The sequence below is a fragment of the Chrysochloris asiatica genome, unplaced genomic scaffold (genome assembly GCF_000296735.1).
Source record: "Chrysochloris asiatica unplaced genomic scaffold, ChrAsi1.0 scaffold00100, whole genome shotgun sequence".
In the NCBI taxonomy this organism is placed as follows: Eukaryota; Metazoa; Chordata; class Mammalia; order Afrosoricida; family Chrysochloridae; genus Chrysochloris; species Chrysochloris asiatica.
The window spans coordinates 1,508,297-1,530,958 of record NW_006408618.1 but is presented as its reverse complement, the minus strand read 5'-3'; the positions used below and the strand labels follow the sequence as shown (position 1 = coordinate 1,530,958).

General features: G+C 36.3%; 1 protein-coding gene across 3 annotated transcripts in view; it reads right to left on the bottom strand.

Annotated features, from left to right (window-relative positions):
* Positions 1-22,662, bottom strand: part of SUCO (SUN domain containing ossification factor) — a 142,753-nt gene that overhangs the window by 14,271 nt on the left and 105,820 nt on the right. Inside the window, exons 10-18 of one of the 3 annotated variants that reach the window (XM_006867051.1) lie at positions 20,940-21,045; positions 17,903-17,923; positions 17,645-17,700; positions 17,087-17,178; positions 16,215-16,280; positions 10,460-10,528; positions 9,709-9,799; positions 7,128-7,292; positions 5,077-5,164 (exon numbers count right to left, since the gene is read on the bottom strand). In XM_006867051.1, coding sequence (XP_006867113.1) covers positions 5,077-5,164; positions 7,128-7,292; positions 9,709-9,799; positions 10,460-10,528; positions 16,215-16,280; positions 17,087-17,178; positions 17,645-17,700; positions 17,903-17,923; positions 20,940-21,045 — 754 coding nt within the window. Of the gene's footprint in view, positions 1-5,076; positions 5,165-6,110; positions 7,293-9,708; positions 9,800-10,459; positions 10,529-16,214; positions 16,281-17,086; positions 17,179-17,644; positions 17,701-17,902; positions 17,924-20,939; positions 21,046-22,662 lie in introns of all 3 variants that reach the window. The other 2 variants (XM_006867049.1, XM_006867050.1) reach the window with 2 other exon arrangements.

Here is a 22,662-nt window from a genome sequence, read left to right as displayed (position 1 = left end):
TCCCAATCCAGATTCCAAAGACATTCTTCAAAGAGATGGAAAAAACAATTACAAACTTTATATGGAAAGGAAAGAGACCCAGGCTAAGCAAAGCACTACTTAAGAAGAATAATAATACTCTCACTTCCTGATTTCAAAATTTTACTCTCACTTTCTGATTTCAAAATTTATTACGTGGCTACAATGGTCAAAACAGCTTGGTACTGGTACAATGAAAGATACATATATCAATGGAACAGAAGTGAGAACCCAGAAATTAACCCATCCACATACAGTCAACTGATATCAACAAAGTGCCTAAATATATTGCACATGGAGTAGTCTCTTCAACAGATGGTGTTGGCAGAACTAGAAAGCGATATGCAAAAGACTGAAACAAGACCTTTATCTCACACCTCATACAGAAACCAACTCAGCATGGATTAAAGACCTAAATGTGAATCCCAGATTTATGAAAGGACATCAATGAAAAAATAGGGACAAATGTGATGGCTCTAATTCAGGGCATACACACACTACCAAACATTTTGAAAAGTACACAAACAAAAGTAGGCAAAATAGATTATTGGGACACATTAAAAGTTAAAAGCCTGTGTGCATCAAAAGACTTCACCAAAAGAGTAAAAAGGGAACCCACAGAATGGGAAAAAATCATTTGCAATGACACAACGAACAAGGGACTAACTTCTAAAATATATAGGAAACTATACCACCTCTACAAGAAAAGGACAAATAGCCCAATTAAAAAATGGGCACAGGACTTGAACACACACTTCACCGAGGAGGAGATCCGGGCAGCTAACAAACATATGAAGAAATTTTCACATTCACTAGCAGTTGTTGTCAGGTGCCATCGAGTTGAAACCGACTCATAGCGACTTTATGCAGAACGAAACACTGCCCAATCCTGGGCCAACCTCACAACTGTTGCCATACTTGAGTCCGTTGATGATGCCACTTGGCCAATCCATCTCATTTGGGAGTCTTCCTCTTTTTCTGTGATGCTCCACCTAACCAAACATGATATCCTTCTCCTGCAACTGATCCTTCCTGACAATATGTCCGAAGTATGAGAGATGAAGTTTTGCCATCTTGGCCTCCAAGGAGCACTCTGGCTGCGCTTCTTCCAAAATGGATCTATTGGTTCTTTTGGAAGCCCGGAAGCCCATGGCATTTTCAATGTTCTCCTCCAACACTATAACTCAAATGCATCAATTTTTCTACAGTATTCCTTATTCAATGTCCAGCTTTCACATATATATGAAGTTATTGAAAATACCATCCATGGCTTGGATCAGGCACACCTTAGTCCTCAAGCTGACATTTTTGCTCTTTGACACTTTAAAAAGGTCTTGTGCAGCAGATTTGCCTAATGAAATACACCGTTTGATTTCTTGACTGCAGCTTCCGTGATGTTGATAGTTGATCCAAGAAGCCACTATTGTTAAGTGCTGTTGAGACAGTTCCGACCCATAGCAACCCTGTATTGGGTTTCCAAGGAGCAGTTGGTGAGCTTAAACCACCGACCTTACGGTTCAAACGACTATACAATCTGACGCATTAGCCCACAACGCCACAACAAGACTCCAAATCAAAACAATGAGATATCATCTCACACCAGCAATAACAGCAAAGATAAAAAGTAGAAGACAATAAATGGTGGCGAGGATGTGGAGAGCCTGGGACGCTCCTGCATTGCTTTTGGGATTGCAACAGGGTCCAGCCACTCTGGAAAGCAACATGGCGCTTCCTCAGAAGGTTGGAAATAGAAATACCTTATGATCCAGCAATTCCTCTACTTGGTATTTACCCACAAGAAATACGAGCCCTAACACGAGTAGATATGTTCATAGCAGCACTATTTACAATAGCAAAAAGATGGAGACAGCCTAAGTGACCGTCAATTGAAGAATGGATATACAAACTGTGGTACATACACACAATGGAGTATTATGCTACCTTGTAGAACAACAAGGAAGCTAGCTGTAAGCCACTGCATAACATGGATGCAGTTTGAGGACATTATGTTGAGTGAAATTAGTCATAAAAGGAGAAATATTGCATAGGACCACTATTGTAAAAGACTAAGAAAAATAACCCATAATCAAAGGTGGGGGGGGGGGAAATTCTTTGCTGGTTACCAGGATGTGGGGGGTGGGGTGAGGGGACAGAGGGGAAGGTGGAGTACAGGGTAGGGAATAGACACAGGATAGTTTGGCTGCTAGAGAAGGGGGCAATACACAAGAAGGGGGAGGAGAATGGAAGAACACGTTTGCATGGACTAAGTGGGAAAGAAGTAATTAATGATGTATGCACAACCTTGGAAAAAGAGGGCTCTGGGATACAGGGATTGAGACATGGTTTGAATGGGTAAAAGGGGGGAAATAATGTTAAGATGCTTGGCTGACTTTTGAATCTTGGTTTCCCCGGCATACCATTGTAAAATAGACACTTGAGGGGGAAAGAAAGGAATAGCCAGAAACATCACCATAAAAAGCTTATAAGTCCATCTTCTATCTATGACTGATTGGAATACCGAAACTATAACTTGCCCAGTGAAGGAAGCTTCCTGTGGAGCCTCTGCAATGCATAAGACCATAAGTGAATCCTGAACCCCATAAAGAATCTTCTGTGGTTGGCAATCTCCACTTGAAAGGATAAGCAGACCAGCCTGGAATGGCTAGAGGAACACAAGATACTTCTTGAAAGACCAACAGGAAAAATAGGCAGTCCGACTGACTACTACAAGAACAAGCAAGGTGCTCGCCCAGGAAACATCAAGGCAAGGGGTCGGGTCCCCTCTGGGCAAACACCCTTCCAAGACTAAGACTCAAGAGAATATATGCTCTGATTGGTAACCATGTTTGCCACCGATAAGGGAAAGTGAGGGAAAACAACAATGAAGCTGTGAGCTAAGCCCTACAACATTTAATAGACTCTTGTGAACCTGGGTGAAGACCTGGTTGGTCAGCAGTTTGGCAAGACCTGGGGACTCTTAGGCCCAGAGTCAGTGACATAGCCACAAGGACTAGAGTGAAGCGTCCAGCTGAAAAAAAAAGAGGGCATATGCACAAGAACCACCACACTTGGAGATAATACCCACTTGACCTGGCTTCAATGGCTGTATGATTAGAACTCAACTGGAAGAATAAAGAACAGGAAAAAACGAGTAATCTGATACAATTTGATAAACATGATATACACCTATGGATGCAGTAGCTCAAAAGAGGGAACAAATCTTTATAGCAAGGATCATTCCCATCCTCTCAATACACAGGGTAGACAAGGATGTGCAACTTAGACATTGGCTACCCAAAATGGGGGGTGGAGGGAGGGCTACAAGGCAAGAAGTGACTGGCTTACAAGCTTTCAAGGGGGAGCCTAGATCCAGAGGGCACAGGGGAAGGTAGAATCTCCACTGAGTAGTATCCAATCTGTCTGGGTGGGGTTGATGACAGGAGATGGGGATAGGTCTCTTGTGATACAATAGTGAATAATTGTTATCAGGACTGACTGTGAGGGTTGGAAATGTAAAGATAGATGTTTTGTAGCAAAAGGAGGGGAGTGGTTTACTTTGCATTCCAGGAGCGTAGGTCCCTGGGGATATCAAAGGAGAAAAACGGTGTATGGGACCCTACCCAGAGAAACAGTGACGCCAAGCACATGCAGAGATGGAGTGGCTGAGGACTCTAGATCCAGAGAGGGAGAGGAGCTGTGTGCTGACGACTGGGGGGCAGGCTTGCAGGGTATAACCTTTGGTTGGCTGACGATGCATGGAGGAGATTGTAACCATCACAATGAAACGATATACAATAGGATGAATGAAAAGCTAATGTTCTCCCATGTAAACAATCACAATCACAAAATTCACAACAAAACATTTAAAAAAAACATCTTTACTGTATCAGTTAATCCATAATTGATTACTGCAAAATCCCAATCACGTATTAGGGAAGCAATGATGCTCATTCTAACATTAATATAGGATAGCACAAAAACCAGTGAAAAGGCTTCTAGGGAAGACAAAGAACGCATGTGAGAAAGGAAACTTGACTTGCAGAATATCAAGACAAAAAGCAATGCTATTATGTGCAAAACGATGACAAAAAGACTAACTAACTGAACATAATAAAAACCAAGAAGTAGACCCAAGCTGCTGTTCCTACGTAAAGTTGATCGTTTCTGAGGAACAGCTGGTGTATTTGAAATGCTGACCTTTTGGTTAGCAGTTCAGTGCTTATCACACCAGGATTCCAAGGAGCTAAGTATAAACTAGCAAATAAGTAGTGATGGGACAAGTGAAAGAAGCCTGGTAGAGCAATGAGTTATATGTTGGGCAGGTCAAACCCACAAGGTGATCCATGGGAGAAAGATGAGGCAGTCTATAGAGATCCACAGATTCTACCATGTGCTGTGATTTAAACAGCAATTGTCTCTAGATAGCACGAGAGAAAATCAGACATAGTAGCATTGATATTTCTTATAATAAAATGTAGATAATGGTTCTCTGAAACAAATGGAGTACTGAACAAATTAAGGTATCTGATAATAGAATATTCCAGGGAAGAAACTTTCTATAGTAGAAGCCAGAATTAGACATTCTTGCCCACATAGTTCCCCACATAGTTCCCCACATAGTTCCCAAAGAACCTCTACTATATTATATAATACTATCACATTTTATAACTTGCCCTGCTATGTAATGAATTTATTTGTGGGTAAAAATCATATTTCTATTATTCTGGACAGAACTCTGGTAGCACAGTGGCTTATGAGTTGGGCTGCTAACAGCAAGGTCAGCAGTTTAAATCCACCAGACACTCAGAAAAAAAATGAGGCGTTCTGCTACTGTAAAAATTTACACTCTTGAAAAGCCTATACAGGGTTGCTTCGGAACCCACTTTATGGCACATCATCACCACCATCAGTATTTCATTTTAAAAAATAGATTACTTTCTAAGCATGACATCATAAAGTAGGTTTTAATCATCATTATCTGCCCTTCTTACCTGAAAAAAATTTAATGGACATTTAGACAAAAAAAAAAAATAATAATAAGGCATGAATATAACCAACCTGTTCCTCTGCTATTCTTGAAGTATTCTGCAGTTTTACAATTGTTTTATTAAAAGCCTTTTGCATTTCTTCCATTTGTTTTCGGTACCTGTGGAATATGAATTGATTTAAATTAGCTTTCATTTCTTATACTTTTTTTCATTTAGTACTGGAAGGATGCTCCTGATGGGGCTATAAGCCACAAATCTATTTCTGGTACAATGACTCTTACTGAGCCCTGTGAGACGCAGGAAAATTTGAAAAGGCATAGTAAAGAAGTCCCTTGAGGTTTTTCCTTGCTCAACATCAATTCAACCCACCTTAATGCTCTCTCAAGTTTTCTGTGATTCCCATGGAGTTGGGATGAAAGGTGAGCACAAAGGTAAGAACAGATATGAAGTGTGCATGCATGCATGAATTAGGAAGAAACTTCCTTTGAATTACAAAGACCACTCCAGTAACATCTCATTAGTAGCATTTCAATTTACAGTAAAATATGCTGTTTTAAGAACCCTAGACACTTGATGCTTAGGTGGTTGCAAATAGTTGATGGAAAACTTCTAAGGACATCTATGGAGTAAGAATAAGTGCTTTTAACAAATGGAGAACTGTGCCTGGGGTTTTAACCATGCATAAACACACTAGTACTGCCTCTTCCTTATGAGTCCAGAGCACACACTGTCAAAACTGGAACTTGAGTGCAAATGCTGCACAAACAACTGTTTCATTCAATCTAGTCTTCACTTATCTAAACTAGTCACTGAATCTGGCCAATTTTACTTAGGGCTGTAAGGTTGATATACAATTTTTCTCATGAAACTTCTGAAAAATAATACAATGGTACAAAGTTAAACAACTGAAGAAAAGAGAAAGCAAGTAGAGACAATTCAAACTTGTAATAACAATTTTTAAGTCATTCATTGTAACTTTCTTGTTCTCTCTAGCTAAAACTGTATTTTCCATTATATCATGATATAATTTAATCCTCTCCATCTATAGTCATGAACTTAACTCACTGTGCAAAGTGCATAGTGCCAATTCATAATAAAGGTTACCTTTGGCTAAGCTCCTCCAGATAGCGACCACTGAGAGACATGTTAACTTCTAAGGCTTTAATGCGATTATTAAGTCTCATAAATACTGACTCCTTTTGGTTTGATCCATGTACAAGATTTCCATTAGCATATCCTAGATCTGTGGAATTTTGCAATTCAGCATAAAAATCTGTAGCTGTCCTTTGTAATCCACCCGATCCAGGAATAGACAGAAGAGCCTCCTCTGAGGATTGGTCTTCCTCTTTTACCTCATGTAATGTAGACGAATCCATAACAGAAGTCAAAATTTGCTTTGGTGTGTCAGCTATGGTCATTTTGGCTTCCCCATCTTCAGTATCTGGCACAATGCCTGGGTTAACAGGTGGCACTGTTGTTTCAGATGGTTTTGTGATGATTTGCATGGAGTTTATGTCTTCTTTAACAATATTATCTGTCACTTCATTAACTTTACTTGTTTCATAAATCACAGGTGGCTTCTCTATAGAACCAGAACTCTCAGACTTTTTTTCTGTTTCATTATCAACCTCGACAGAACTCTCTTGGGAAATGACTTGTGATGCTGTATGACCTGTTTCATGTTTAACAGACTCCGTTGCTTCTACTTTAGATAATGTCTTGATTTCTGGAGTAAAATCCAAGAGAAGAGACTGAGAAACAGTTTGAGGATGGCTCAGTTCAAGTTCAATTGCATCAACAGTGTGATTAATCAAATCACTTTCATGCATACTACTTAAGTCATCTGGAACAACAACAGTTTCAGCTTCCCTTTCCATACCCTTACTATCCAATTCTCCACGCGGAGGTTGCAATACTGAACCATCTATTGCTTCTGCGGGAAGTACTAATGGTAGTTGAAGTGACACAAGATAATCTTTCTCTTTTCTCACAGCAGTTTTGCCAAGTTGCCGATAAAGGGCAACTCTTATTGAACACCATTTATAGATGTATTCTGAAAAACTAGAAATGCAACAAATTGTGGTCAATTCTGTGCAAAATATTTGTGTCTCTGACTCAAACCAGGTTGAAGATTCATCTTCCTGTTCACCAGTGTCCAGAAGAGTAACTGTCGATGGACTTGCCTCCTCGTCTTCCTCTTGAACTAGTTGTACAATAGGACTCTCCTTTGGTGTATCTGGTGTTAATACCTCGGTTTCATGTATATGTACTTCAGTGGTTACAAACCTAGAAATACATCAGTCTAAAGTTAAAATTATGTTTAAGGAAAGTAAATACGTAACACATAAGGTAAAAGGAGAGCTGGAGTACACACAAAACTCAAATACTTTTTGGATGACATTTCACTCTTTAAAACATTTTTATTATAAATACAAATAATGATACAGAATGGTAATAGAGACCATTTATCAAGTGACCAGTCACTGGCTTTGAACCACCCTATTTATTGAGTGAGACCTGCAGTTTTCTTCAATCTGTTTGAAAATGGTTTGTACCCACGTGAAAATATCCAATCACTGAATGTATATTATGTTTTCCTCGACCAAACATTCATCAAATCTGAGCAGCCCTCACCATCTCTTTACAGATCAGAATTTTAGTTGGCCAAGATCTTTGAGCCTCAGCACTAGATCTAGAATCCAAGACTCAAAAGAATTTTGAGTGTACTTTGTGGTTGGCTATGGTACAATCACACGACAACTAGATTTCTCAAATATAAACTCCAACAGAACATAAAGCATATGCACATGCGCACATGCACTAGATTATTCATTTCAGGGAGAAGAAACATATCCCCTTACCAAGAAAATCTTGATATCTTCTAAGCTAATTTTCTAAACACAAATGTTAAACCACTTAAAACAGATTCTTGGCTTATAACTAATACTCACACCAATTCAATCCCATCTTTGGGCTCTGTAGCAAGAATGGGAAGAGTGTTTATATTATAACACCAATAGTTCCTTTCAAGATGAAGATAATTAATTTCTAGGTGCAGCCTTATAACACAAAGTTGCTATTTGAAAAATATTAACTCCAAAAAAATACTTTGGACACAAATCTTCTTACTATGAAAAATTACTAAGAATACCAGGAAATGTCTTTAATCAGAAACTAACATATTAACAATGATGAAAGGTACAACATAAAACCTAAATGTGAGACTTGTTTTGTTGACAGTGAAATAGTAATTGAACAAGAGTAAAACATCTGAAGGAATATGTGTGTGAATGTGCTATCATTTCTTACATTATTAGGTGGTACTTCTCTTACCTACAGAATACATTATGACAATAAAAAGTAACAACATCTGAAGGATGAGAGGGGGATATCATAGACATCTTAATCAGAACTGTACTTGGGGAAAAAAATAGACCCTCAAACCTAGGAAAAGTAAAATAAGTCAGAGTTTCACACTAACTTGAACTTGACACCCTATTATAGATTCCTTCCATTTCCTTCATGGATTGATTATATGTAGACATATAGTACATGTCCACAAACATCACCAGCTGCTCCTTGGAAACCCTATACAAGTCGCTATGAGTCAGAACTGACTTGACAGCACTGAATATCATAAATGTAATTAATTTCATCTAGTTTTGGAAAATCAGAAATACCATGTGCTAATTGAAGTTTAGCAATCACAGTTGCACATAATTAGAAACACTAAAACTGTACTAAGATTTCTTGAGTATCATAACACATGCTCTGTTTTTTTCTAATCACCCAAAAGAGATCTTCAGCCACTTTCAGGATTAACACTGCCTTGAACTGTCTAATTTTCAAATAAGTGAATCTCTTAAGTAGAGTTCTTCTAAATTTAAAGGGCTTTCTGAGTTTTAGAGTGGGTATACTGAATGAACAATATTGAATACCATTTAAATTAAATCTATAACTATACCCAATTATCCACATCATTACTTAATCTGTTATAGATAAGTTGTTGTTAAGTGCCATTGAGTAAGTTTTGACTCAGAGACCCTGTATAGGGTTTCCAAGGATCAGCTGGTGAGTTTGAACCACTCACCATGTGTTTCACACCAACCTTGTGGTCTAGTGCTTTAGCTTTTTATCCATTACCTATATACATAAATACCCACGCAAGTACTCCAATTAAAATCCGGGAAAGACCTAGATAACTCTATTTTAAAAATGTAACACTGGAAGAATTTTCTGTGCGTCAAACACATAAATTGACACCATTCTAGTTATACCAGAGAAAGTTAATAAATGCTTTTAACCTTAAACTTAGTAACAGGCTTTAAAACATCTCCTTAATCCTATGTCTGCACAGCCAAGTCAATTATTTGCAATAAAGAAAAGACTCACTGTGGTGAATAATAATAGTGATACATAATATTAAAACAATAAATGTTTGATCTGGAATAGAGTCGATAGTAACACAAATTTAGATGCCTATTATATATCTCTTATGCCAGTAATATGTTATGCAACTCAATGATGTTACCAAGTGGCCTTATGATTGAATAATAGAATGTCTACCTTATAATTCAGAGCTTTCTAGACAAAATCACTTCACAAGCAAATCATATACAGCTTTTTTTGTACTTGTATATGTACTTGTATATTTAGATCTCCATTTTAATAGAGCTATATTTTACATCACAATAAAACTTACTCAGGTGATGGAACAGAAGTTGAAACAGGAGTTGATTCAGGCATTTTAGGTGCAGCTGTGTCGGTGGCATTCTCAGATAAACTTTTATTTCCTATTTTAAGAAAAATGTCCATGTTGAGTTCAGTTTTATAAAGCTGTACCATGAGAATATTTTAATAAAAGAAGTAATGTAAGCTTCTCAAAGAAGAAGAAAATAGTCAAATATCTTTGCTAATACAGCCTTTATTTTAAATTAAGTTCTTTTAGGGAAAACAAAATATTGAAGTATATAACTACAAAGACTGTATATGCTGTCTTAACTTCTCAGATAATTAAAACAGGTCAGACAAACTATGAATTTTCTGTGACCTTACACGATTTATATGCCTTCTGGATACCTGAAACACGATGAAAGAGAATGACTTGGATATAAATTTGGAACTAATATGGCAAGACTATTTTTCCTTACTAGAAAATGTACTGAAATACTATTACGGTATCAAAACCTCAGTGAAGAGATAAGAAAATAAATTTCTTCAGCAGGAAAAGAGTTAAAAATAAATCCATGAGTTTCTTATAAACACTATCCTTTTTGCAAAAAAGGAACTTCCGCAATTCAAATAAACAATGACTAATAGAAGACAGGTAAGTTCCTTTGGGGCCTTTATTTTTAAATGAAAAATCAAAATGCTTGGGGCTTATGAATGATTTTCCTCACTAAAAAGACCCCTGGAGTATCAATTATTTAAAGACCCATAACATGATTTGGTACCTTCTGTCAGGTCTTCAGTTTTTGCTCCCAGAATATTAGCAGCAATATTCACCATATTTAGAATGGCATCTAAAACAAAATTCAATCAGGAAAAAAAAAAAACACCTAAATATCCTCATATAAATTTATATTAGATGGTCAAGAAAAAAACCTAATGGTTTTTCACATTTAAAAAAAAAATTGTCCTTTTTTTCACCTTTCTACCTTACTCCAACAACAACAATCTTAATCCAATGTAGGATACAAATAAATTTCAGCCACAAAGTGTTAAGCATAAATCAGAATTTTTATGGTCAGAAGGCATTTTAAATTTAAATATACTTTTTTTTTTTTTTTAAATAAAGCTTCCCCAAATCGTTTACTAATACATTATCATTAGCATAATACAAAATTCAAGTCAAATCCATCATATAGCCTACACTAGAACAGGAAAAAATGGTATGCCCAAAATTCGTACTTTATAGAAAAGGCTTTTTTTCTTTAAAAAGGTTCAAAGACATAAAACAAGTTTTTCCTTACCAGTAATTATCAGAGGTAAACAAACAAATAAAACAACAACCCAAAACCTACTGCCAAGGAGACTCACAGTGATCCTATAAGGACAGAGTAGGACTGCCATACATTTCTCCTATAGAGCAGTGGGTTGAAACTGTTGCCTATTTGGTTTACAGTAAATTACTTTAACCACTGTAACACCAGGGCTCCTTAATACATAGGGGTGGTGGTAGTGGTTGTTGCTTTGTGCTGTTGAGTCGATTCTGACTCATAGCAACCCCTGTGTAGGATTTTGGAGGTGAAAAATTATTACAAGAGCAGAAAGCCTCATCTTTTTCCCCATGAAATGGCTGGTAGATTGAACTGCTGATCATGTGGCTAGCAGCCTATCACATAACTCAATAAGCTACCAGAACTCCTTTCTTACTGGCGGGGGTTGTTAATAACTGTTGTCCAGTCAATTAAGACTCATAGCGACCTTGCGCAGGATTCCCGAGGAGCAACTGGTGGGTTTAAACTCCCGACCTTGTGGTTCTTAAGTCCAGTGTTATCCTTCAGTGCCACACCAGGAGTCCTTCTTACTGGTGGTATGTTTAATGCCAAAGTGACATTACACATAATCATTTCTTACATGACTTGTAAAAAATCATTGGTCAACTGCAGAAAAAAAGCAAACTGTTTTATTGTTTGAATATCAAGCAAACTGTTTGCTATGGGAGGCATCAAGGTAAAAAAGCCAGCTCTCCAGGACTAAAACTCAAAGGAAACCTGTGACTACTATAGTGCTTTTGCTGCTGACCAACTGTGTCTACTTGTGAGTGGAAGTGGGGGAAATGGAGTAGTGAAGACATGGGCTATGTTCCATTGGCACCCAATGACCTTGCATAAGAACGAGAAGAAAAAAGGTTGGTTGGTCTGAAGTTCAGGAAGATGTGTGAACTCCTGAACCCATGGGCACTGACCTTACCCCTGGGGGTGGAGGGGTAGTGCTGAGAGTGAACCAGCCAGCTGGTCTAAAGTACAGGGAGGTACGTGTGAACTCCCAAACTTGGAGCTAGTACCAATTTGACCTGCTTGAATGGCTAGTTGACCAGAACATGAACAGAGGAAGATAAAGATGTTTGAGCCTGTGAACAAATAAATACACATTGCTACAATCTGATGAACTAGGCTTTTGCCAATGAATGCACTACATCAAAATTCTAACAGGAATGAAAGTATTATTCATATCAAGGAACAGCCTTGCTTCCTCAGCATACTGGGTTGATTGGGATGGAAATTTAAGACATGGGCTATCAAAAATAAGGGGGAGGTATAAAAGCATGAAGTGCTTGGCTTACAAGCTTTCATGGGTATGCTTAGTTTCAGAATAAGGGAGTGAGGTACAATTCCCACTGAATATTCCCAGATGGATCTGGTGAAAGGGGATTGGGAACACCAGTGGTAGGATTTTATGACTAAATTGTGAATAACTGTTAGGATTAATTATGATTGTCACAACTGTAATTGTAAAAGATGTGTAACTACAAGGAAACAGATGATCCCAGGACTATCAAGAAAGTGGAGCATGAGATCCCTACTTAGAAAAACAGTGACAGTGGACACTGTGTGCCTGTGAACAGGAGACTGGCTGGCAGAATGTGTCCTTAGGACATTTAAATGAATATGTATCTTTTTGTCTTGTAAGTGGACATCAAATATTTTTGCCTTGTTCATTTGTGAAATATAAGATGTAAATGCAGAGCCACAGAGAAGAAGTAAGATAAATGTTGTTGCAGGGAGGGGATTGTAATCATTGAGATGAAACAAAATGTATAGTTTGCTGAATGAGATGATCTTGTCTGTAAACCTTCACCCAATTCACTACAAAAAGTTTTACAAAATATGGTCAAAATAGTAATTTTTATAGGTTATAAAGGATACACATTCGTCTGTAAATTACTGTGTGAGGATGGGCATGGGAATGATTAAAAGTTGTAATCTTCTACTCATATTTGGAAGACTAGTAAAAGGGGTACATATCTCCCTAAATAGTCAAATATGCATAAGAACCACAGACAGATCAGAACTCCATATTAAGCTGGTGTGTGGAACAAGGTGGCTTCCTCCTTCCAATAATGTGATATCACTACATAGCGCATTCATTACTATATGAGAAATACCATTCCAGTTTAATATCTGAAATTTCACTAGAACTTAATTCTTCAGCATTAGGTATTTCTCATTCTAAAATACTAAGATCTATCGGAGTTACATAGGTATTTATTACATCTTTGTCTCTTCATGAGAGAGATCCATAGGGTTTACACATCGTACTTTCAGTGGAAGACAAATGTAAAAGTAGGAAAGGATCTGAGGGAGGAAAACTAGCACATTAAGAAGGCTGGGAACAAGCCAAGTTCTGAGCATGGAGTTGTACTACATGTTTTAGGAGAAACAAGTAGGAGTTTTTAGACTCTTGTAAAGGTTATAGCTAGTAGTTGCCGTAGTTCATTCAGATTCAGTGACCATACTGGACACAGTAGAACTGCCCTATTGGATTTTTTTATGGGAACAGATCACTAGGTCTTTTCTCCTAGGGAGCCAATGGTGGGTTTAAACTGTCAACCTGATGGTTATCAGCCCAGTGCTTAACCTTTGTGCCACCAGAGCTCTTTTATAGCTAATATACTATTTTTGTTATATACAAAAGCTTGTTACATGGCATTTTTAAATGTCTAGGGTTACAGGTCAACCTTGTCCTTTAACCTGGCAAAGTGGTATTAGCAAAGAAGAAGCCATGGTTATTAGGGTGGACTCGAAGCTCTACGTTTCAATAAGCATTTGACACCTTAACCACTATGCCACCTAAATTTTAATGCTAGCAACTATAATATCATTTCAGGGGTCATTCAATTAACAAAACAAAATTTGGCAAACTTCTACTTCTTATCCCATCTACCTACAAGACAAAATTTTGTTAAATTCAAAGAACACTGACAAACAGCCTGCTTTATATTTTCCTCTTTTGAGAGAGAACATCCTTGTGAAGAGTATGTTCTGACCATGTCTGTGACATATACTTCCTATAGCTCAGTAGCAAAAAAAGGAAAACAGTTTCTAGTAAAGTTAATATCACAGAACTCTATTTGGAGAGAATATATAAATACTGTAAGTAAGAAAAAATTAATTAGGTTTAAAGTAGGTAAATCTTAACATAATTTAGAAAGTGGTGATGAACATAGTGAATCTTTTGATGTCCTAATCTGAGAGACCAGTTCTTGGGCCTGATTCCACTCTATTATTTCTTCTTTTTTAAAGATCTTTCACCTTGGAGGTAGAGCTAGGGCAAAGGCAGTCCTAGAGTCTCCCGAGAATACAAAAAAAGGATCACAGGCAAAGAAGGCAACAGTATTAGGTCATGTGCACAGTTTCATGACAGCAAAGTCTTATGGGCACCACTCAGCCCCCACAGCCTCTCACTCTGAAACTTTGAAGAGATCTTTTTAAACCCAATTGTCCATGCTCACTCTCAGCTGACACTCTTCACCCAACTTGTCTCACTGTACAAATTCTTTTGATACCCAGAACAATGAGATGCAAATGACCTGTTCTTCTCACAAGCCATAAAAAGTGAAGGTTAAAGACATATCACCAAGAAACATATCCTCCAAGTACAAAGATCCTAAAAGTAGGCTCTAAAGAGCATTCTGTGTTTAAATAATTAAAATAGTATTAGTCAGAAGTCATTATGAACAGAGAGATATCCTCCAATGAAATACAAAAGTGTCTAGGAGTTGATCCCACCACGTGCTGCTCCGCTTGTTGTAATGTGGTGGCTGAATGCTGTTATACTTCTGGAAGTTATGCCACCACTATTTTAAACACCAGCAGGATCGCCCATGGTGTGCACGTTTCAGCATACCTTCTACGTTAATAAAGATTAAGAAGAAAAGTCTGGAAACCTACTTCTAAACATTAGCCCATGAAAACTGTATGGATCAAAACAGACCATTGTCCAGTGCACCCCTAAATTGGATGGCGCGCAAAGTAACAATAGCTGCAACAATGGACCTGAGCATACCAACGATAGTGAAGCTGGCAAAGGACTAACAACATTTCATTCTGTTGTATGAAGGACCACAAGTCAGAACAGCAGTTAACAACAACAGGAATTCATCACATAAGACTTTTTTTTTAAAGAAACCTACAAAGGCTACAGCACTCAATATGGATTGCTCCTCAATGTAAAGAAAACAATGTAAACACATTAAGATACCTATACACACTCTTAGGTGTCCTGTTGTGGCACTGTAGGATAAGCACTGGACTGTTAACAGCAAGGTTGGTGGTTCAAACCCACTCAGCTGCTCCTCAGAAATCCTATACAGGGTCATTATGAGTCAAAACTGACTAGACAGCACTTAACAATACACACTCTTAAGAGTACAAGTAAAGTGCCAGTTGGAAAGGGTCTTTCCAAGGAACATAGATAGGTCTTTACCTACACTATTACCATTAACTTTTCATACTAAGTTAAAATAACTAAAGCACAAGTATGCTAGTCATTGCTTTAGTTTCTAAAGACTACATTACTGTTATGTTTTAAGTGCTGTGAAGTCGATTCTAACTCACAGGAGCAGCTGGTGAATCTGAACTGCAATGCTTATCCTATGGCACCACACCAGGACTCCCTACTACCATTATGATTCATTATTATTATGGATAGGGGAAGTCTTTGTATTTTGTAATTAAATAAGGAAGTAACCATAACCTTTAATTAACAAATCAATCCTCATTTGCTAAGATTTCACTGATGTATACTATCCTTGAAACTATCATTCAAATTTCTCTCCTATACAACATATGAGTACCACATGACCCAGGTGCTCCTCCTACCCATGTGGTCTAAACACCAAACTATTACAATCAAGTTAATTTCGAGGATGTCTTTAATAATTCTTTCCTCAAGTAAATTACAATCCTTTTCTATGTAAGGCAGATTTTGCCTCAAAAAAATGAGTGCACTTAATTAGAATAGAAAACCCTCTTTTACTACACTTTTGTTTTTCCTCTCCTCTTTCTCTGTCCTCTCTTCCTATGTTATTTCCATAGAAATTCTTTTCAAAATCTGATTCCAACTAAAAATTCAACATTGGATATGAAAACCTCCTAAAGTGTACATAAAAATGTCCATGTATGTCACAATGAAAATGCTTAGAAAAACACTTTAATAGTAGGCTACCCAAAAGCAATTATAGAAAAACCATAAAACACTCACTTGTAGCAGAACCCAGAAGATTTTTTGAGGATTTATCCTCCCCAGTATTATAATCCAGTGGATAATCTGTTTAAAGAGAAAACAAAAGTAATTATGTTAAGAGTTACCTCCACTAATATCATTTTAGAAGCTCCAATTATATCCTGTCATAAAAGTCAGCTGGCTTTTAAATTAATTACACATTTAAAACATACTCAACAAAAAAAATGAGATTCAGAAGCCAATTAACAAAAAAGATGTAAACCAAAGAAAATAATTCTGCTGCTCACCAAACTTTTAACCTTTCATTATATTTTACCAACCCCTAGAGCAAATGTCTTTACACGGATGGGAAAACTAGGTAGGGAAAATTTAGATTAGTCAAAATCAAACTAAGACTTCTTCAAATAAAGAACTGATAAAGCTAACATGGAGTGTCATAAACTCATTCCCTACCATCTCAGGCTCAGAATTTTCTCAAAGGCTCAATCCTCAATAAACTTGTTCTTCAGTTCCGGGAAAATCAAGGGATGGTAACTTGACGTTTGGCGAAAGGTTGGTGTTTAGACTCAATTTTACTACTTCAATTACTTTTACAAGTTTAAAAGGCTTTTAAGCCTGGCAAGAGGATACAATCATAACGTATAATGCTGATGTTACACATTATGATTACACAAACGGGTTTCCCAGTTACAAATAACTGATTGAAAAATTTGGAATACAACTTAATTTACAAAGTAAACAATCATATTAAAAGACAGGTTTAAGAAAAAAAAATAATATTAGGATTAAAAACAATAAATTACAGTACAGAGATCACTCTGACTTTTTTAATGATATCTACTAACCCATTACTATTAGAACTATTTTTAAAAGCAAAAAGACATACTTACCATAATCTTCATCAAATAGTTCTTGACGTTCTGACTGATACTGGGAATCGGCAATCTCTTCATATTCCTCCACCATGCTAGTACCAAATACCCTATTAACAATAATTTAATTAAAGATTTTAGAATCAAAACAGAATTCACCTTTTTGAATGAGATGATAAAAAACAAGGACTTGGCTTATGTTTTGAAAACATTAGTTTTTAGACTCCAAATTAATGACTGCTCTTTATAATACAGTTATCTAGTACTTCTATTAAAATATAAAATAAATCTTTAATGTATTTAAAAATATAATGATCATGTTTTTATATCAGTCTAAAATATTTCTGTATTTTATTTTCTTAGCAAAATAGCAACTAAACACATACAAATGAAGGCCATTTTTTCTTAACAAGAAATTTAGACATTTCTGTAAAACACATTCAAGATCAAAAATGGTTTTACAGCTTTATTCCTGTGGTATTCAATTAAATAATAATCAAAATTATTTCTTAAGTATGGACTTTTACATATACATTTTTCAAACCATTAAGTAAATATTGTTTTGTTATTTATTACCTTATAAGGCTTAATGGACAAAAATGTTCTGATCCAAAATGTGATATAAATTCCACCTAAAGAATAAAAACACATGAAATAGAAAGCCAACAGAATACTATACCTGAGATTATTCAGACTACACATCAGATTTTGTAACACTTCTAAAACTAGAGTCCTCATTTCCCCAGAAGCAATACTTATAAAGTTTTGCTCTCTTGCCATGCATTAATAAGTCATGCCTTGTTACTCAATATTGCAAAAGAGAAGGTTGCTAACCTTTATGTACTTGATGAACATCTGAAGCAAGAGAAAGGAAAAGAAAATCAGTTCATAAGTTTGGATACATGCCATAAGCAATTTTAAATATTTTTAAATTATACTGTACAATTAAAGTACAGAAAGCAATGCACTGTGATAGATAACATTGTAGTATTCTTAAGTCTGAGAAAACAAAGCAGAGACTTAAATGTGTATCATTACAATTGGTTGTTGGCTGCTGTTGGTGTGCTTTGGAGTCAGTTCCAACTGAACAGCGACCCTCTATAGGGTTTCCGAGGCTGTAAATCTTTACGGGAGCAGAAAGCCTCATCTTTCTCCCGCAGAAATGGCTGGTAGTTTCAAACTGCTGACCTTGAGGTTAGAAGCCCGACTCGTAACCATTATGCTACCCGAGCTCCTTATCATTAGGTGAGATCTAAATAACTGTACTAAAATAAATTAAATTAGCTTTTAAGCTATTGAAGGAGCCCTGGTGATACAGTGGTATGAAATTGCAAACTGAATAGTTGGTAAAATTTGAACCCTCCAGCCTCACTTCAGGAGAAAGATGTGGCAGTCTGCTGCTATAAGGAAACCCTACTTCTATGCTGTCCTATGTTGTTGTTAAGGACTGCCAAGTCAATTCTGACTCATAGCAACCCCATCCAGGGTTTCTGAGGAGTGGCTGGTGAGTCTGAACCACTGACCTTGCAGTTGAAACCGATTTTGTGGTCAAGTGCTTATCCTACAGTGCCACATCAAGACTCCTATAAAGTCACTATAAGCCAGAATCAACTCAGTGACAATGAGTTGTTTTCTGTTTTGTTTTGTGGGGGGAGTGGACGTGGGAGTATTAAAGCTATTAAGTTAAATAACCTCTAATTCATTTTTAATATTTCAGGTATCTGACAAATATAAATGCATTCTAAAACCAATTAACAGCACCTAGAAATAAACTGTGCCGTATCATATATAATATATATATATATTACTCTTGACTTTGAATTTATAGGGTTGATATGAGTTGGAACAGACACTAATGCAATTAACAATATATGAATTTAGAGTCCTGGTGTGGCACTGCAGGTTAATGCGCTGGACTGCAAAGTCAGTTTGAATCACAAGGTTGGCAATTCAAGCTCACCAGCTGCTACTCAGAAACCCTATACAGGGTTGCTATGGGTAGTGACTACCTCAGTGGATATGTATTGATTAAAAATTAACTAGCATAAGATGAAACATTTATACTTGTACAATTTTGTATACAAATTGTTTCAGGGATAGCATGAATTTTTAATGGTGGTATCCCTCATGTGGCACTGGACTGTAAGATCGGTTTGAGCCACAAGGTCAGTGGTTCAAACCTATCAGGTACTCAGAAACCCTATACAGGGTCCCTAATGAGTCAGAACTGACTTGATGGCACTTAACAAAATGTTAGTTCAAGTTTAATCTGCAAAATTGAATGACATATACCATATCAATCTACTTAAAACGTAACACATTAAAAAGTTTGTAGATTGGTTTTAGTTCTTTGTAGATAAGAAAAATCTAAGTGAAAGGATATTATATTTAATTCTATGATAATCAGAAGTAAATATTTTTTTTTTAGACTCAAATGTACAAACACCAATCAAATCCACAATGCTCTATAACTTCACAGCATAAAAGGACTAATGTAGAGAGTTTTTAACAAGGCATTTTGTATGCCACTGATAAAACATTCTTTCATAATTAACAAAGAAGATGATATAGAAACAATTACCAGAATTCTTCAGTAGTATGTGACCTATCTTAATTATAAAATTAAATACAACTGTTTGTTAAGTGCCATTGAGAATGACCCACAGTGACCCTGTATAGGGTGCCCGAGGAGCTTGAACTACCAAACTTGTGGATCAAAGTGACTTTGCACTCCAGCACATTAATCAACAGATCCTCACCTGGCAAATAATTTTTAATATTTTTTCTCATACTATAGAAACTACTTTATAAAAGTTCATTAAATAATTTTGAGTACTCAAAAACTGAAACTATAACTTCATTTTTCTGAACACTGTTGAATCATTAACTGAGAATACCAAATGTATTATAAAAATAAACTTAACATTTTTATACTTAGACTGGGAATACTACAAGTTTATCTATTTATAAATGCCAGTTTAATACATGCTTTAAAAAGACAGAAAGTAAAATCCCAGAAGACAGATGGCTATGAGTTCTTACACTTCAGAGAAAGAAGATAAAGAGTTGCTAATATTTTTTAAAAAAAGAAGGGAGAAGAGTAGAACTTTTTCTATTTTGTCTAAATCCAATTCAAGAGCTGTAATTCCAAGTGATTCATTGATAGAGGAAACAAAGGAATATGGAATATAAATGTTTACATTTACATAATTATTTTATTTCAAACTGTTATTTGGACACAGAATATTTCACCTGACAATACATCAGAATCGACTTGACAGCACTTAACAATAACAACAATATGTAGAAAGGAACCCCAGTAGCATAGTGGGTTACTCGTTGGGCTGCTAGCTGCAAGGTCAGCCACTCCACAAGAGAAAGATGTGGCTTTCTGTTCCCACAAAGATTTACAGCTTTGGAAACCCTTTGGATGGCATGCAGTTGCAGCAGCATATGTATAAAGGACAAAAGCCCAACGATAATAATGCCAAATAATTTAATATTAAAACTGAATCTACCCAAAAAATCACATTCAGACCTGCTTTAAAGATTTTAGCGATTATTTATTAACTAGGTTTCAAATTAGAAAAAGACACACTGGCATCTTATATAAAGACTCACAAACAAAAACAAAATTGAGACTCACAACTCAGAATTTCTTAAGAGCCAAAAATAACAACAAAAATTGGGCTGGGTTTCCAATGACTGAAAAGGAACTTATTAACATTTGTCTTATAAAACAATATATGCAAGTAAGAACTATTTTCTAAATGAAAAATACTAGTACATTTCCTCTTAATCTGATTTCTAAAGAGCTGAAGGACAGAAATGCGGTCATTACAGAACATTTTCCCATATGTGTAAATTTTACCTTCACATATTTTGCATACATCTGTTCATCTAAAGGGAAACTCTGGACATTCCTCTCATCTCTACCATGGAACGTACCCAGCTTAATCCATTTATTTATGGGATATCTACAAAATATAAAACAAAACATTCTTTTTTTTTAATAAACATAAACCACATAAGGAGAAGGTTCCATTACATCTTCAAAATATATTCTCTGTATTTTTTTCTTCCCCCTTCAGGCAAACATACCAACTTAACATACTTTAAATATGACATGTAGGTCCCATGAGTTAAATAAATGCTTCCCCCACCAACTAAACTCTTCCAGCTTCTCTTTACTGAGAAGGAAGACCTTGAAATAAAATGGCTAAAGCAGTCCTGGTGTGGCACTGTGTTAATGCACTGGTCTGCAAAGTTGGTTTGAACCACAAGGCTAGTATTTCAAGCTCACCAGCTGGTACTTGGAAACTCTATGCAGGGTCACTATGGGTCAGAACCAAGTCAGTGGCACTTAACCACAACATATCAAAGCTGAGAGTGGGTCATTACTAACAGGGAGTATAAAGAGACACTAAAAGAGGAGCAGGACATTTCTTGGTGTCTGAGGGCTTACAAGTAAACTGGACGTTTTAAAACAGAAAACAGCTAAGAGACTGTGTCTTGGGAAAAGGCAATATGATTCTTCACATACTTAAGAGTAGAAATGCAAGTGCTAATAGAAAAAGAAGTAGATAACAAACTTTCACCATCATATTTGCATTTGGCAGGCCTTGTATAGCTACTCCCATTTAAAAAGAAATCTAGTACTAATTATTCTTGTTTACTATAGTACTTAATGGAATCCCCAAAATAATGAGCTCTTATATTTAAAATAAAATACACTTTATTTATCAGAACTCAACAGGTCTATATTTGGCAGATGGAAAAAATTGCAGCTTAGAAAACAAGAAGTGATGTTGAGGATGGCTAGTGGCACGAAAGGGCTGGATTTCTCAAAAAGGTCTTGAGAACTGATTTCAAAAACTGAGTGTGGTGTGAGAGAAGAAACACCTTGGAAAAAACTCTTAATGATCCATGACAGAGACTAGTTAACTGAATAATGGTATCCTACATCTGTAATCCTGGTGCTGCAGGATAAGCACTGGACTAACCGCAAGATCGGAGGTTCAAACCCTCCAGCTGCTCCTTGAAAACCCTGTACAGTGTCCCTATAAGTCGGAACTGACTTGATGGCACTTTGCTACAACAACACAAAGCATATAGTGAGTACTAAAAAAAAATTATGGAACGAATAAATATCTCCTTTGGGAAAAAAATACTAAGTACTTTTATATTAATGGTGTGCTTAAAATACAGTAACATTATCAAGATTTAAGAAGTAAAAAATGAAATAATTTTTTATAGAATTAGTAAATGAATGCAAAGGAAAGATCAAAATGAATATATCAAAATAAAAACAATGGTACTCTGGTCAACAGAAACGTTCTCTACCAAATTCTTTCCAATGTATGTTGTACTACCACACATACACATAGAAAAGACTGTAGAATTATTTTAACATAAAATCCTCAGGATATAAGATGAAGCAGTTATACGTGTTAAGTTCTTAACTTTCAAAAGAAATATTTATGTGCAAGAGATCATAATAAAAAATAATGGGAGGGAACAAACAAGATGGCGGATCAGGTGGACGTATAGCAAAGAGCTCCGCCAACAACAACACAGAATACCCGACCAAGCAG